This window comes from Mycteria americana, chromosome 11 (genome assembly GCF_035582795.1).
Source record: "Mycteria americana isolate JAX WOST 10 ecotype Jacksonville Zoo and Gardens chromosome 11, USCA_MyAme_1.0, whole genome shotgun sequence".
Taxonomy (NCBI): domain Eukaryota; kingdom Metazoa; phylum Chordata; class Aves; order Ciconiiformes; family Ciconiidae; genus Mycteria; species Mycteria americana.
Window position 1 is genome coordinate 15,896,957 of NC_134375.1, and position 15,995 is coordinate 15,912,951.

General features: G+C 47.8%; 1 protein-coding gene across 2 annotated transcripts in view; it reads left to right on the forward strand.

The window, feature by feature from the left end:
- FRMD4B (FERM domain containing 4B) overlaps positions 1-15,995 on the forward strand; it is a 138,123-nt gene that overhangs the window by 76,893 nt on the left and 45,235 nt on the right. For both annotated transcript variants that reach the window (XM_075513775.1, XM_075513774.1), the window contains exon 5: positions 4,354-4,438. In XM_075513775.1, coding sequence (XP_075369890.1) covers positions 4,354-4,438 — 85 coding nt within the window. The remainder of the gene's footprint in view (positions 1-4,353; positions 4,439-15,995) is intronic.

The following is a 15,995-nucleotide window of genomic DNA, read 5'->3' on the forward strand; positions in this document are numbered from 1 at the left end:
TGGGTTTGTTTATCACTAGGGGTTTTTGTTTAAAAGAACTGATTACGGATTTGATAAAGGAAACAAATGTCAAAGCGATACATTATTTTTAGAAAGAGATTAGGTCCTGGATAAGTGCTGCTCTCTTTTGTATTTAACTACAGAATAAAGTAGTTTGGAACCTGCTACTTTTTAAACTGTTACTAGGACATTGTTCCTAGGGTTTTTTGTTTAAAATCCTGTATTTTAAATACCTTCTTTGCCTGACTTGTCTTTAGTGCTAAATTTTAATACAGTTTGTTTAAACAATGCTACTTACTTTTTCTTCTCTTACGTTTACTTAAGGGTTGTCTGTACTTGAGAGGGATTGCTTATGGCTTCTTTGCTCAGACAGTTTAAGCCAGGACCAGGAGAGAATAAAATCCCTGGCAAAGTGATGATTTTGGCCAATGTAATTGCATTACTTTAGGGCTTTTGCTGGCAAAGCTCTGCTGGTTAAGGGCCTGAAAAAAACCATGTCCTACGAGACAGAGCTGTGCTGGCAGAAAAGACCAAGCATCATATTCTTAATACTGTTGGAGTTTTTGTTTTCCTTACAGTCTGTGAGGAAAATGAGAGCAGGCTGACCTCATTTGCTTTTCATATCTTGGTAAATTTATGCCTTGTGTGCTTAATTATTTGAAGCACGTCCAAGGCAGATACTCTAGTGTAGTTGGGTCGGTTGGCACTGTCGCCTTGCCACGTCCTCCGCACCCTGGTCATTGAGGGAACAGTTCGAACAAGCAGCGCTTTGGTTTTGCTGAATACATGCTTATTTGTGATGGAGTTCAGAGCTTCTCTTTCCTTCCCCACTTTTAACAGAAAGAAAAAAATCCATTTTTAAAAGGGATGATGGGCCCTTCAATATATTCACTGTGTTTGAGGATCTGGGAGGCTAAAATCTGTGACTGCCCAAGAAAGCTGTGAAGGCAATCATATGACTTGAGCATTTCTTTGGTTGGGATTAATGCTGTTGGCTCGTGATGTTCGTTTTGGCCCTCTCTGTTGCGAGATGGTCCTCTACAGGACAGGGTGTGCAGAGACCTGGGCAAGATTTAATGTGTGAGGTGTGGGCTTGGAAAAAGATCAACTTCTAGAAGCTAATTTTAAGCCAGACTGGTTCAGGGTCATGAGATCCAAACCAAGCAATTAGAAGCCAAGGAGGTGGGCAGTGAGTGAGAAGCAGAGCAGGAGGAGCAGGATACAGAAATAATTAGCAATATAGAAACTCTGATCCATAGAAAATAGATATTCCAGCAGAAAAGCCACTTCAAAATCTGCAACTCTCTACTTTCTTACAACTTTTTGGATAAGTAAATAACTCCAGGCTGTTGCTCCATGGCATATGCTGTGGGTGGTTAGTTCAGACACTTCTCGTGAACACATTTGCCTTGTCCTAGACTATTCCTTAATTAAACTCCCATGACAGCAGCCAAAATACACAGTTTCAGCTGTGTGTGCCGTGGCTCGAACAGAGAAGCATAGCTGGGCGTGGGGCAAGTGGCACGGAGGGGCTGGGCAGAGAGCCCCAGCGCTTGGCTCTCCTTGCCCTGGGCTGGACAGTCTCTGGCCCTGCGTGACGTGACAGCGGTGGATGCTGTTGCAGCTGCAGGGTGTCCCTGGGGCTGGGCCAGCCCTCCTGCGTGGGCCCTGCCTTCTGCACGTTTGAAATAGGTTCAGCCACGGATAGAACAAATACTGCTTCAGCGTCACTTTTGTTTGGGATGCAAGTATAACGAGGCAGGGCACTGAGCTGCTGTTCTCACAAGTGGCAAATGCGCAACAGTGTGCAACAGCAGCAGTTCTCGGTATCTTTCGGCACTGCACCGGACAGTTTCCAGTAGCAATACTGGAAATGGCGGGGATCCTCGGATACCTAGTTAGGACGCTCCTTTTGTCCATAACTCCTTGGCCCTGAGCTTTTGCTGTTCAGTAATGAAACGCATGATAATCCTTTCAGATTTTAATTATTTTTCTTCAGCTGGTGTAAACTCAATCCAGTCATGTAAGTTTTCATATGGTACACGCAGCTGGTGAAGAGCTGTATAATGCGGATTTAGGACTTAAAAGTGTCATTCTAGTTTCAAGGATGCTGACAGCATCGGAAATAAAAGACCATACACTTTATGGTGTTTCCAAACATGCCTGTCATTCCCGGAACATCCTTATCTCTGGTCCAGTGTTCCCCATCTGTACGGTGGTGATAAGAGTGTACAGCTTGTACCGTGGAAGAAATAGCACGCAGACCTGGCTGGGGCAGGGGGCAACGCCTCCGTGGTGCCCTCTCCCTAAATCCATAGATCCCACCGTCTCCTGCTCTGTACCAGCAGTGACCGGGAGCTACCTCTCTTCAGAGCCAGGGGTACCATCCTGCTTCTGAGGATAAGTCAGCCATGTCTGACTCTTAGTTGGAAGAAACTGCAAGTGCAAATGAGGTCATTAGTTGAGGAAAATCACCTTTTGGGTGCAGCGGAGGGAGGAAGTCTTTAGCAGGCTGAGGAAGGTCCATGCTGTGAAGGGCTGGTCTGGCAGGTTGGGAAAGGATGAAGAGTGAGGCTCCTGCCCTCTGATGCTCTGCATTTCTGGAGAGCAGCACTCAAGTGAAGTTTAGCAAAGCTGTTGGAAAAAAAATTATATCGGGTGCAATCAAGAGAGGGTGGAAATACCTGTGGCTCCTACAGCTCTCAGTGAAAGGTGAGTCATGGAAATGTACAATAGCCTTTCAAGTGTCTGGGGCAGGCTGCTGGGCTTGGGTCTGCCCCTTGGACAGGCCGCATGCCTGTAAAATGGGTAAATTATCTCCTTATCCTGCAGAGGCATTCTGGGGAGTGCTTTAAAATTAAATTGATGGAACACGCTGTAGGAATGCGAAATATTAAAACAATTACTATTTAATGTGTTGCTTGTCTCAAGTCACAGCATAAATACTGCATATGTTCCTAACAAGTGCAGCAGGTGCAGCTTTACTGCTTCCCACCATGTGCTCCGTGCTGCTGCTGTGGACTTCTTCCAGTGTCTTGCAAATCGCCTACACCAAGAGATCAGTGGCCAGACCTTGAGGCTGTGAGGAGCCTTAGGAGTGCCATGGGGCTGCGGGAGGGATTGGCTGGGTTCTGATAAACAGTGGGCTGCGTGCCCTGTGTTGGCCATCCAACTCTCCTGCTATCAAAGGCAAGACATTGAGAAGCCCTGGTGTGGTCTGCACTGCTGGGGCAGTGGTGGTAGTGGCCCAAGTCTTTGCTTGGCTGGGAAAAATAGCGTGCCTTCTGTCTAGCATTGGGTGGGAGAGTCTGGACCCAAAGTATTCATCCTCTGTAAGGAGCTGAACCATAGGTATCCTGCTTTCACATCCAGCTAAAGGAGGATTGACAGGACCACGTTCACACAAATTTGTGTCTCTCTAAACTGACTTGGCAGTTCTGCACTCCTCAAATTATAGATGTGTTTTCTCCACACCATTTAATGGATCTCAGCGCTGTTTGGTTTGATGCCCCGAGTGCGCAAGGGAAGCGCACAGACAGGTTGTGTGTGATTTTTGCAGAGTGCCAGTGGCATACGTGATGTTTAAGTGTAGCTCTAGAACAAACTGGAACCCATGTGCTAACCTTGGCTGGGCCAGAGTAACCAGTAATGGGATTGCTTTTGTTGGTGTGTGCCTCTGATGCACCCTTGGCCTGGGAAGAGGAAGCTGGGGAGGAATACAGCGAGCGCTGTGCAGGGTGGTGCTCGTAAGGCTGAGCCAGCTGCAGCCCTTCCACGTAAACCCCTGGTTTTGGGGCTCACATTGCCATTAGGATGGATGTGCCCGATGGGATGGAGCCGACCCAAAGCATTCCTCGTGTGTGTTTTTGCTTGTCCCTGCTTGCTTGGAGCAAAGTTAACGGTGCTCAGCCCGTGGCTGCTCTCTGCTCCTGGGGGACAGATGGTCCTGCGGGGCTGCCAGCAGCCCCTCTCCTCCAGCACAGCGCCGGGCCAGCCTCCTGACCTGCAACAGGCCATTTGGAGTTACCTTTTCCACTTCTGTGGCTTTATCTGCATAGGAGATAACATCCTAGCTTTACTCCTTTAGCATTCGACAGGGCTTTCAGATGAGAGGAAGAGTGACCAGATATCTACGATCTATTGAACAAGGAGTTTGTCGTTCCCTGTGTGCTGTTGGTCTGTGATTTTCTGCTTGTTCCCTCCTAATAGGCAGGAAATTAAGTGCAGTGGCTCATAGTTCCTCTGTGCCATTTTATTGCTAGAGAACAAAACACTGAGGAAATAAAATGATTTGGGAGGAAGATGAAACCTATTCAAGAAAGTAACTTGTGGGTGTTTGTTTTTAATTTTCAGGTTCTACATTGAAAGCATTTCCTTTCTCAAGGACAAAACTACAGTGGAGCTGTTCTTTCTGAATGCCAAGTCCTGTGTACACCAGGTGAGGCTCAGCATCCTTCGGAGCTCCTTGTTGTGCCTCTCCCTTTTATTGCTCCTCCGCTACCTACACAGTCCTGGAAATTCGCTAGGAGCTGCATCTGATTTCTAGATCTTATTGAAGTATTAAGATCTCGGCGTGCTTACTCTCCTCCTTCACTTAAATGCTGATGCTTCAAGCAAATGGATAAGGATGATGATGGTTTCCTGGTTCTGTTTTCATGGCCTCGCTGCGTGCTCACCACACTAGAATAAGTCTTAAATACTCAAAAGCTTTTAAGTTGTTTGAAATCTGGGTTGGAACTCTGCAGGTAGGCTCTGTCTCAGTGGCGTATCCTTCTATACACTGTATAGCAAACACTCGAGGCAAGCATCTCTTTACTGATCTTGAGTCAAACTTGTCTCAAGAAGAAAAGACCCGTGAGGAAGGTCCTACGCTGGGAACTTGGTTCCTAGTGTCCTGATTTCCTGCCTTAATTCAGTGAAGTAGTAAAGTAATAAATCCTATAATATAGCAATCAAAGCTAGTTATTAAAATACTTCCTGTATTTACTCTCTGGTTAAGAAGCTTCCACTGTTTTCTGAAAATGTTCAAATCTATAAAATACATATTTTTTAAAAGTTATTTCATGACATGGTAGCCAAAATATTGAAAAATAAGGTTGATCTCCTGCAGATACATCTTGGTCTGAAAAAAGAGTGGTGTGGCAGCCACCTTTGCCATGCCCCAGCGCTTCAATAGCAGCTGCAGTTCAACGAACTTTACTCTAACAATGCCTGAAGTTTCTGGGATTTTCTAGTTAATGTCAAACTCGGGCATCTGGTGGGTTTTTTTTTCCTTTTTTACTCATGGTTTAATCAGTCTAAGAGGGTCACTTCATTCTTACAGCCTTTTCTTGGAAAACAATCTTGTATCATTAGCTGGTGATGGAGCTCAGTGTAGCTGGCCAAAGTTTTCACCTTTAATATGCTTCATATTTTAGAGGATTCTTATTCAGTATCCAGTATTCATTATTTTATGGTGGGATCAGAAACCTCATGTTGAAGTGGTTAATGGTGAAGTTGCGACTGTGCTTTGTACAGGAATTGCTTTCTGGAAGAGTGGAGGAAATTGGTGCCTTTTTACAACATGCTAAAGTTTTAAAGATGCTTGAAGAACTTGGGGCCTCACTGGTTAAGATTAATAAAAAGCAAATGTCCATTTGACATCTCTGCCATTTTAAGTGAAGGGCCTTGGCAACTCGTAGTCATTCTTTCAGGGAAAACTGGAGCAGTTTAGACAGCACAAATAATTTTGGAATTGGAAAATGGGTCTGGTTTTAGGACAGAATGTGAAAAATGGCACTGCTATTAAAACAAATGCTAGTCAACATGAAAACATTTGGGTGCGAGTATATGCGTTTATGGTTATGCATAAAGCATAAGAGAAAGCAAAGAGAAGAGAAGCATAAAAAAAATTGCCCTCACTGATCATAGACACGCATGTCGTCAAACCAATAAGGAGTCACTTCTGGCCTGGATAAATATTATTATTCAAGCAGCAGAACTTCATATTACTGAAATGAAGTGCTGATAGCACATTAAGCGCTGATGATGCACGGAGTGCTGCAACAAGCAGAGTTTATTGAGTTCAGGGCTTCGGGAGCTGGGAGAGGTTTGAATGAAGGCCGCTTCATGTTTTCGCCCCGCGGCTTGCGAGGTGCGTGCTCTAATTGGTAGCAACCCAAAGTGCTGGCTTCCCTGTTCCTGCAAGCAAAACTGCCAGAAGCAGAGAGAGTTTTCTGTTGTGTCCAGTTTCTGTGGGCAGCGGAGGGAGAGGAGCATCGCTTCCTCCTGAGAAGGATCTCTGCGGGCAGCGCCGAGCAATTCGGCACGTAATGAAAGCCGAGAGCCCCCGCTCTGCCTGCAGCGCTTCCTCTGCCGGGCAGCTTCGCAGCCCTGCTTCAGCAGAAGCCTGCAGCTACTTCAGCAGAAGCCAGTTTATTTACTTTCAAGATACACTTGGTCCAGTGGCTTTTAACCTTATTTACTTTCAAGATACACTTGGTCCAGTGGCTTTTAACCTTCAAATTAGGTCTTTTAAAAATATTTCATCCTACTTGGTAAACTTACGGTCAGGCTCTAGGTTTCAAGTAGCGCCTGAAGTGCACGCAGGACCAATTCTCCTATTTAAGCCCCCGGGCTGTGGCCAAGAGGCTGCACAAAGGCACCCGGGGTGCGCTCGCAGCGTGCGTGTGCTCCCGTTGTGCTGCGGGGAAGGAGGCGCGGGGTGCGGGACGGCCGGTGTTGGCTCCTGAATACGAGCAGATCCCCAGCTCCGGTGAAGCAAGCATCAGCTGCTTGCTGATGACAGCGAGGAATGTTCCCTGGCATTTCTCAGTTGTTAAGCCAGCTCAGGGAGGATAGACCTGCCTCAGCTTAGCTTTTCTCTTCCCTCCCCCCCCTTCTCCTTTCCTTGCTGCATGAGTGAGGAAATCCCAGTGTCTTAAAAAGCAGCAACCTGCGCCCAGCCCGTGTGCTCTGGGGTGCTCCTCAGTGCACGAGGTGTGCTGGAGGGTGCCCTGCCGGGGCCGTATCCTAACCCGGATCTTTGCCTGAAGCTTCTGCTCTGTGGGGGCCAGGAATGTGGCTCGGAGGATAAGTGCTGCAGTACTGGGGTGTGAGAAGACCTGCTTAAAACCCAGTTGTGGTTTGGTTTTGCTTTCACAAAGCTGTTTCCAAAGTTTTCACAGTAGCTTGTTCCCCACAGTGGGTGGAAGAGCCCAAATCCAGCGTGGTCCAGAGGCCTGATGCCTGAAGGAGTTGTTTTTGTGTCGTAGACATTCCTGAGCACTGGCATGTGTTGACAGCACAGCAGCGTGTAGGTACCCATGCTTCTGCGGCTTATGTGCTTTAAAGAAAAACGATGCTTTCCTGAGCAGAGGGTGAGATGGTGATGTTGCCCTGCCTGCGAGATGGGGCATGTCGGGGGCTTGCCAGCCTGTAGGACGCACCATGAGGGCCAGCCAAAGGCTTGGGCAAATACAGCTGGTGTGTTGGCAAAGCTTCATGCCAGTCCCTCCTCTGGAGGGGATTTATCCATGGCTTACGAGGTTCAGAGGCTGCATCATAAATGTATTTTACAGTACTCTTTGAGATATCTGCAGGCAATCCTGCGTGTGAAATCCTGTAAGCGGCTGTATCTAACCACAGAGAACGGCATCTCCCTAACGAAGTCCAGCATCTCTGGGTCTGGGTTGGAGCTGCTGAGCAGTGTGTGTTGGCTGTCTTGCCCCAGATGACTCCAGAGAGGTTTTGCTCCCAGCTGAATAAAAATTCAGAATAAATAATATAGCATATTAAATATATTCATAATTAAAATATTACAAAATATAATAAATTCCAAAAAACAAGGGGCAAAAAACCCCGCATAAGATATCTGAAAACAGAGAAGGCTAGCTGGGCGCTCTGTAGCGCACAGCCCCCCTGTTCTTTCTCACCTTTCAACTCCACATTCCTTCCTGCAAATCTCCGCTCATTTCTGCAAATCTGGTACCACTTTCCCCTGCCAAGGGTCGGAGGAATCTGGGGCTTGTGCATTTTGCAATTTCTGTAGACGTTTTGGCAAGGGAGAGACAAGATAGACAATAAAAGCCCTGCTGCCAAAAATGTATTTCTTCCCACTCCCCACCCGCTCCCCCATCTCCGTGCTGTTCTAGACAGTCAGAGCCCCTCTGGGGCCTTCGCTGCCCCCCCCAGGTCTGTGCCTCCCCTGGGACCTGCCCTGGTCTCTGCACAGCCCCCCTCTGCCTGGCCCTCGGCCTCTGCCAGCGGCTGGGGAGCCGGGGGGTCCCCGTTGCCTAAAGCACGAGAGGGCTGAGAACTTATTTTTACTTTTGCAAATCATATTTTAGCAGCATTACAGTTCTGCACCCAGTGTAAAGAATCCCTGTGTCCTGAGCACGAGGTGTCCGTGGCTGGGCCTTTCCACTGCACCCCCATCTTAACCCACCACCACACCGGCATCTTCCTCCTGCATAGCGTAATGTAACACTGCTTCACATGCCTGGAGAATACACTTCCTCTGCTGGATTTGCCAACATGACCCATTCAGCATTTGCTGGCCTTGCCCTCCCCATGTCTCCTCGCGCATGAACCCTATGCAACACGTGCTCTTCCGTGCGTAAGAGCACCCGGTGTTTCCTCGCCGCTGGTGCGTGCGTAACCTTGGTCTCCGGCTGATGTAACGAATGCTGCCAGTGCTCTTGCCCTACCCTCCTTGCATGCTGAGCTGCCCGTTTTTTCCCCGGCCTGATGCTGCAGTCCCCAGGCCCTCTCAGTCCTGTGTGGTCCAGCCAGCTGCCTGGCTCCTGCTCCCCAGCATCCATGCTCTTTGGGTTGGAGCTTGGAGAAGCCCTGTCCGCTGCCAGGAACAGCTTGGGCCACTGAGCAGGAGCTGGGAGCTGGTAAAACTTAGATCTCCAGGTCTATGGAAGGGCCTCCCAGTGACTTGGTTATGAGCTCCTTTATCTATGTGTGTTTTGGGAGAATGCAGTGGCTGGAAGGATGCTTTGTGAATGCCTGGGCTCTGTTTTCCTATGTGCCTCTCTTCTTCAGGGCTTTGAGAACTGCTGCCTGAAAACCTTCAGTGGCGACAACTTCAATTTAAAAGCTTTCTGTCCTGTCACTGGCTGTAAGAAGCTGGATTTAGATTTATAGCCATGTTTGAAATCTACTGTACAGCTGGAATTTAGAATAGTGAAAGCTTAGTTTCAGGTAAAATGGGTATCTCAGCATTGTGTTTGCACAGGGACAGGGGAGCTTTGTAACGTGTTCAGTGTGTTATTGCACAGCCCATGACCATAGCTGGGATACTTTTAAGGAGGTGGGTCGGAACTGGTCACGCACATGTTGGTGATAAATTTGGAAAGATAAATTAGTCTTTTCTTCTTTCAAAACAGCCAAGTTTGAAAAAAATAACACCCTACTTGGCTAGCGAAGCACTGTCAAGTTTATTATGCATTAGAGCTAACCTCCATATAGCTCTGCAGCCATACGGTTGACTCTTTGCCAGTCCTTAAAATACATTCTGTAAACTAAGATCTTGGTCAAGTTGGCTATGTTCCCCTTTTCCTCTCTATATTTGGGTGTTGGGGGGTTATTTATTTAATTTCTCATTTTTTTCAAGGACTTGCAAGAATTGCTTTGAAAAAGAAAAAGAAAAAAGTTAAAGGAAATGGAAGTTTTCAGAGGGGTCTGTAACTGTGATAGCTTCGTGAACGGCAATGCTTGTGAGCACTTGGCAGCCTGAAGACCAGTGCTTACCAAGAAGAGCTGTTAAAACAGACCCCTGGTGTGAGCATGAAGCCTGGCTGGCTTCCAGCTTGTGGAGAGCAACGTGGTCATATATCAGAGAGCTCTCGAAAGTTTTATAACAGATATTTCCTAATTCTCTCCTATCCCTAGGGAGGGGGGAACGTTCCCATACAGCCCTGTAACACAGAGTAGTCTGATCCTAGCCAAGGCTATTAAAATACGCTCTGTCTGTTGCATGTATTTGCTGTTCCGCTCCCAAAGACAGCACATGTAAAGCCCAGGATGAGGATCACCAGGACCAGTTGGCCTTCTGCGCTTCAGGGCTGTTACCTTCCGTGGATCTGGCAGCCACCTCCATGGCCCAAACCCCCCAGCAGCATGTCAGCAGATGAGAAGCATGGGGCATGGTTATGCCTGTGAACAAAATGTGACAGGAGGAGGAGGCAGGACCCCTTTGCTGCTGTAAGCTGGCAGATATCCATGGGGCCCCCCTACTCGTTACCCTGTGAGACCTCACATGGGGCTGTGCTGGTGGCTTGGGGAGGGACTTGGCCATGGTGTGGGTATAGTCAAGGGACTCCATACAGCACCTCTGAGAGTGGTTGAGGTAGGTCCAAGGCTGCCTGCTGTAGAGGGTGATGGTGCCCCAGGGACCTGTTGAGGCTCTTGCCAGGGGAGGTGTAGGTTGTGTCCCAGCTGGGCTGGCCCATTGCATATGAAGGCTTAGTTGGTTTGCAGCCAAAGTTTTGTACCTCACATCTCTTGACGTAGTCACCTCCTGGGTCTAACTACTGGATTAATTGTGATGGAGAGTTTTGTGCCTTTGATCTCCTGGCCATAGGGTAAAGATGCTGCAACAGCTCAGCCAGTTCTGTTGTTGGTGTGTGTTGGGTATCTCACTGTGGTGCTGAGGTAGGAAAGCAAAAGGCTGTGATTATACTTTAAGTATAATGATACTTGCTATATAACCTGGCTTGCAAACAGGGAAGTCTTTATGTTCTTCCTCCTTCTCTGCTTTTACTCTTATATTAATGCAAAAAAAAGCAGCACTAAATGTGCTCCTGTTGCACTGAACTGCGTAGGCAAATCTCAGAGTAGCTGCTGCTGTCCCTGGAGTTTCATCTAAGCGTTGGCTGAAGCACAAAACGCAAGCAAGGGAGATGGATGAGGGTGGCTGGCAGAGACAGCAAAATAAAGGGTGTAACAGAGAATCCTGAAGCTTTTGCTCACCACGAGGCACTACCAGCTCTTTTGGCTGGGTTGGCCTAAGCTGCTGAGTTGGGAAGCAGCAGGTCCTGCCAGGAGACAGCCGTGGTAGCTGCTGCCCGTGCACTGAGCTGTGTTCAGTCTCAGGTCGTACTCTCCCTCTCATGTGGATAGGAAGGGCTGTGGGGCTTAATGGATGAAATGAAAGATGTCATAGGCCATCTAAATGCCGTGGAGCAGCTGCGAGGCCTCCTGAGCCATCCAGGCTGCGCTCCCCGTGGGGTAAATGCAGCATGAGTGTAAATCTGAAGCACCCTGTTGAGGAGGGTCAGAAGGACCAGCCTTTAATTTGCTCCGATAAGGGCTCATATTCTGCATCTCCTGCTGGTTTAGTGCTTTACTTTCCTCCCTAACGTGCTGGAGGCAGACACTTGGTTTGCTGTGCTTTTTCTTAGCCCAGCATTTCTGTCTTTGGGAAATTGGTCCCAGTTGAGGCGCTCAGCAAAGTTTGGAGCTTCCGATGCAGGATGGGATGGAGATAGGATGTCCGGCACATTGCAGGGCAGAGCGAACAGCAGGTGACACCACTGGGATTGAGATGTAGGTGTGAGTGCTGGTAATCCGGACGGGCACTTTAAAGTGGGAGGGTTATTTATTTGCTGCCATTGTTTGTCTCCTTGCTGTAATTACCCAGCGCAGCCACACCGACCGAGCGAGTTGTGGCATTTGCCTGACCTAGTTACCGCTGCGCTGCTCAACTTGTGTCCTGTAACAGGTTGTGGCCAACAACCCCTCCCCAGCCCGTCCCAGGAGCTCAGGCCGCCGGGCTGCAGCCTCTGCTCCCAAGGAAGCCTTAAATGCTGAAAAGCTGCTAAGCTGTCTGTACTGTAGGGACCTGCCTTTGCATCCTCTGGCTGTCGGGACACATCACAGGGATACTGGATCCCTTGTGGGAAGGCACCGCAGCGCTGGGTGAGGGCATGGGTGCCGGCATCGCTTTCTTCACTTGTGCCGTGTCCACACCCAGCTAATTGCCTCCCTCGGTTTGAACACCTTGCTGTAGATATTTGGGTCCTTCCTTTCCCTCTGTCTAATTGCACCCTTCTTTCTCTCAGCTTTTTTAATCATCTTTCAGTAATCATGGGTAATTATATTCAATATTGTGGCTGTCTTGAGGCTATTCAATCATAGTGTGTGTGTATTTGGGGGGGTGTTTGGTTAACGTAAATTTTTTAAGGGGTTGGTTTGAGGGAAGAGGTGTGTTAGTATCTCAGTTCTCAAATCTCCATGTGAAATGTTTTTGCTGTCAGTCTTTAACCTCTGGAGGTTACATGTGCTTTGAAGAAACTGTATCAGTTTTCTTGTCCTGGCTCTAAAGAGTTAAACGTGACGGTTCGGTTCCTCTGTTGCTTATTTTTGTAATCTGCTTTAATCTGAGTTTACAGTCTAAAGGTTTGCTTAGCACAGTTAATGCTCATCTGACTATCTTCATTCTTGATCTGTGTTTTCATCAGGATTTCAGACTTGTATCTCTGTGACAGTAAATTCTAGTGTTGTTGCTGTGTCTAATGAGGGTTCACTGCTCTATTCATGACCGAGCCTTGTGATTTCTATCACACTCATAAGTCTGTGTCTGTGCAGCAAAAGACTTGAGCTCCTATCTGAATTGGGGCCTAAATTCTGCCCGTGGGCACTGAAGGCAGGAGTTGGTCTTTACTAGCTGCTGAGAGAGTGACCTGTTCCTGCTCTACAGTAATTGCCACCCGGTTTGGACATCTGCTACAACCTTCTATTATTCCAGTGTTTGTCAGTATGACAAAAGCCACCACCTGAATTCACTGGACCAAATGCAGTGTTTAGATAAGCCAGTGGCCTTTTGGAGAGCTACGCAAGGGGCTGAATCTGTCTCGCTGGTTAAAATGATTGGTCCCTGTGCAAACTCTAATTGAAAAATATCAGTTTCATCCCTTCCCTGGAGCTGTACCCGCTAGTCTGGTTAAACTTATTTACATCTAAAATGTAGAAGACTCAGATTCCATTATCTAAATTACATCCATCTACTTAACCTCGTGCTAGTGACCTTGTTCTCACTTGGGATAAAATCTAGGAAAACCTTCCATCTTCATCTTCAACAGGCAGCCGTGAGAGCACTCGCTGCCCCGGCTCCCAGGGCCCCCCGCCTGCTCGTTGAAGCCTCTGCTTAAATTACCCTGGCAATTGCAAGCATTGAAAATGAATCTTCTTACAGTCATTATTTGCCATCTATTTTTGAAATCTGACCTTGCTGTTAAAGCAGTGGTAAAACAGAGACCCCCATCCGTCAGCCTCAGGGGCAGAAGGATGCTTATAAAATCAAAATGTTGCCTGAGTGAGCGGGAAGAGTCGCGGTCCTGTGCTCCTGAGTGACATGTATTGCTGTATGGATTTGTGTCGAGCCAAGGGCTGTCCAAACTCCTTGACAGCCCAGGGCTGGATTACATTATAGCAATGGCCAATTGGGCAACCAGATGGCAAATAATGTTATATTATGATGGAAAATAATTCCAGGCTCAGAGGGAATTGTCCAAGGGACTGTCACTTGCATAACATTAGTCTGTTAGATAAAGGCTGCGCTGAGCTTTGGGATCCTTTGCTTCAAATCCTCACTCTGCTACTTAGCTACTGCTGACCTCAGTGCAGTCCCTTTGCCTCCCTGTGTCTCTTCTTTGATTTTTAGCCCCTTTAAAGGGTAGGGGTTCTCCTGATTGCTCTTTGGGGTTTTTTTTGGTGCAGAGCCTCCCTCAGAGTGGCCCCAGTCTCCTGCCACTGTTATGGTATGGTGATATGTGATAATTAGGGCTGGTCCACCCTGTTCTGAGGTTTGCAACAGCTGGAGATGCGTGGTGGCAGCCCTGCGCCTGGGGTGTCCTGTTTGTCCCCTTCGCTCTGGTTTGAGAGAGGTCAGGTTGGGGAGGACCTTCTTACCTGTTCGCTCCTCAACACAGCTTCTAAGCAAACGCGATTGAAACTGAGGTCTTCGGCACAGCAAAACCCTCACCGTGAAAGCAAAGACTGGAACTTCATCAGCTAAGAAGGCAGTCCCCCTTCAGCCTGTTTGGTCTCCTAAAACCCTAAATGAAGTGGTTTGTGGGATCCCTTTTAACATTTGTGGCAATGCCATAGCAGCCTAGTAAAGTGACCAGAGTTTCCTAATGCTTTTATGTAGGACCACGTAAATAAACATGCAAAAGCAGCCTCGTAATTACTGTTGCTAATTAGTTAATGGTTGTGAGATGCTTTGAAGATGAAAAGTGAAGAGGTGCTTGGTTATTAAGTCCCAAACACCCCTGTAATGCCAGCAGCAGCTATTGCTATGGGTCAGCAGAGACTCGCTGCTGCAGTAGCTCACCAAGTGCTGCGGAGTTTTTCTTGGAGCCAGCAACAAAGAGGAGAGGGCCTTTGATGTGAGAATTGCATTCGGATAGTTAAATCTCAGTGAGTTTCTTGTACGCTTAAAAGGTGTTGAGCCACATGTAGCTGATTCCGCCTTGGGGCAGGGAGATGGTCTCGATGATGAGCTTTTAAGGTCCCTTCTGGCCCTGTTTTCCCTGATTTTGTGGTCCAGGGACAGCTTTGCTGAACTAGAGCCTGTCTTTTCTGCTGAGCAGAGGTTCCCTGCAATGGCATTTTCTCATGTCTGGGTTCCCTGCGTGCTGGTGCAGCAGAGCGCGGTGCTGGGATGACCCGATCTCCTCCAGTCCTCCCGCTGCCACAGTTGGCCTCAGAGGCCGTTTGAGCAGATGCAACTTAAGCTAAAAAAAGGCAGCTCAAATGTGCATGACAAAGGCTAACCTGATACAGACCTGGAAGTAACAAACTGCCTTAAAATGGCACCTATGTGAAGAGTTTCTGGGCTGCAATCCTTGCCTTTTCTCTTAAGCATCGACATGAAAGATCTGAAGAAAGGATGAACTTGAAGCTTCCCCCCCCCCCCCCCCCCCCCAATTTGTGATGTGCTCCTCCTCTGCTTCTAATAAAATATGTCTGGGAATGCTTTGGAGGCTACTTCTGCATAGCTGTTGCCACACCTGTTGGGAAGGGGAAATTCCTCTTGGTCTGCTGTTGCGGAGCAGCCTGGGGGAGCGCTGCTGCTGGAATGTTTTATTGACAAAGCTGGCAAAAAAACTTCCTTTCCATGAAAATTGAATTATTTGTTTGCTTGCTTTTGAATTTAGTCTCTGTGGGCCAGACCTGCAGCTGTGGTAAATTAGCTCAGCTCCAGATGTGCCCTATATATTTCGAGATGTCATTTCCTTGTATCTGTATGTAATTCTGTAGATCGTTCTGCTACCCTGGTTTTGGCACTATCTCAGCTTTTGGTCTGCTTTGTCCCCTCATTCAGCCAGCAGATCCTGGGGACAGAGGATGTGTTGGGATCTCGGTGGCAGGAGACAGGTGTTGTGTCCACTACCTTCGCTTGCAGAAGGTCAATAAGAAGAAGAAAAAAAAAACCAAGCCACCAAAATCTCTGTATTCATGGGATGGTTCATGGGCTCAGTTTTGTCCTTTGTACCCAGTTTGCAGTAGGCGTAAGGGGTAGCTTTGATAACCCGAGAGTCCAACTGTAAGTGTATCTCCTTTACTCTTCCAGTGTTACTGCTGGTCCCAGTATAGAATCAAGAGCAGGTTTTTGCTTGTAGGAAACTACTTTGAAAGATTGCACTTAAGCTTGCAAGCAGGAAAAAAATGATCCTTGTGTAGTTTTGCTGTTTTGGCATTTATCAGCTGCACACCTCTGAAGTCAGCGAATGCGTAGTGCTGTCAGGACGGGACTGGTTTTGGACTGGGGTCAAGACACAGGAGCTTTCCAGGGTGGGGGTCCATGCAGTTTTTCTGAACGTTGCGCTACACCTTCAGTGTACTTGGAAAAACTGGAGGCTGTAAGATCCAGACTGTGTGGGGCAAAGGAACCTTAGTTATGCAATCCTTGTGATTAATAAGTATTACTTATCTAGCAGCGAGGGTGTGCGTACCACCATCCCAACAACGAACTGCGGGCCCTGCCCCGAGGAGGTGGTGTG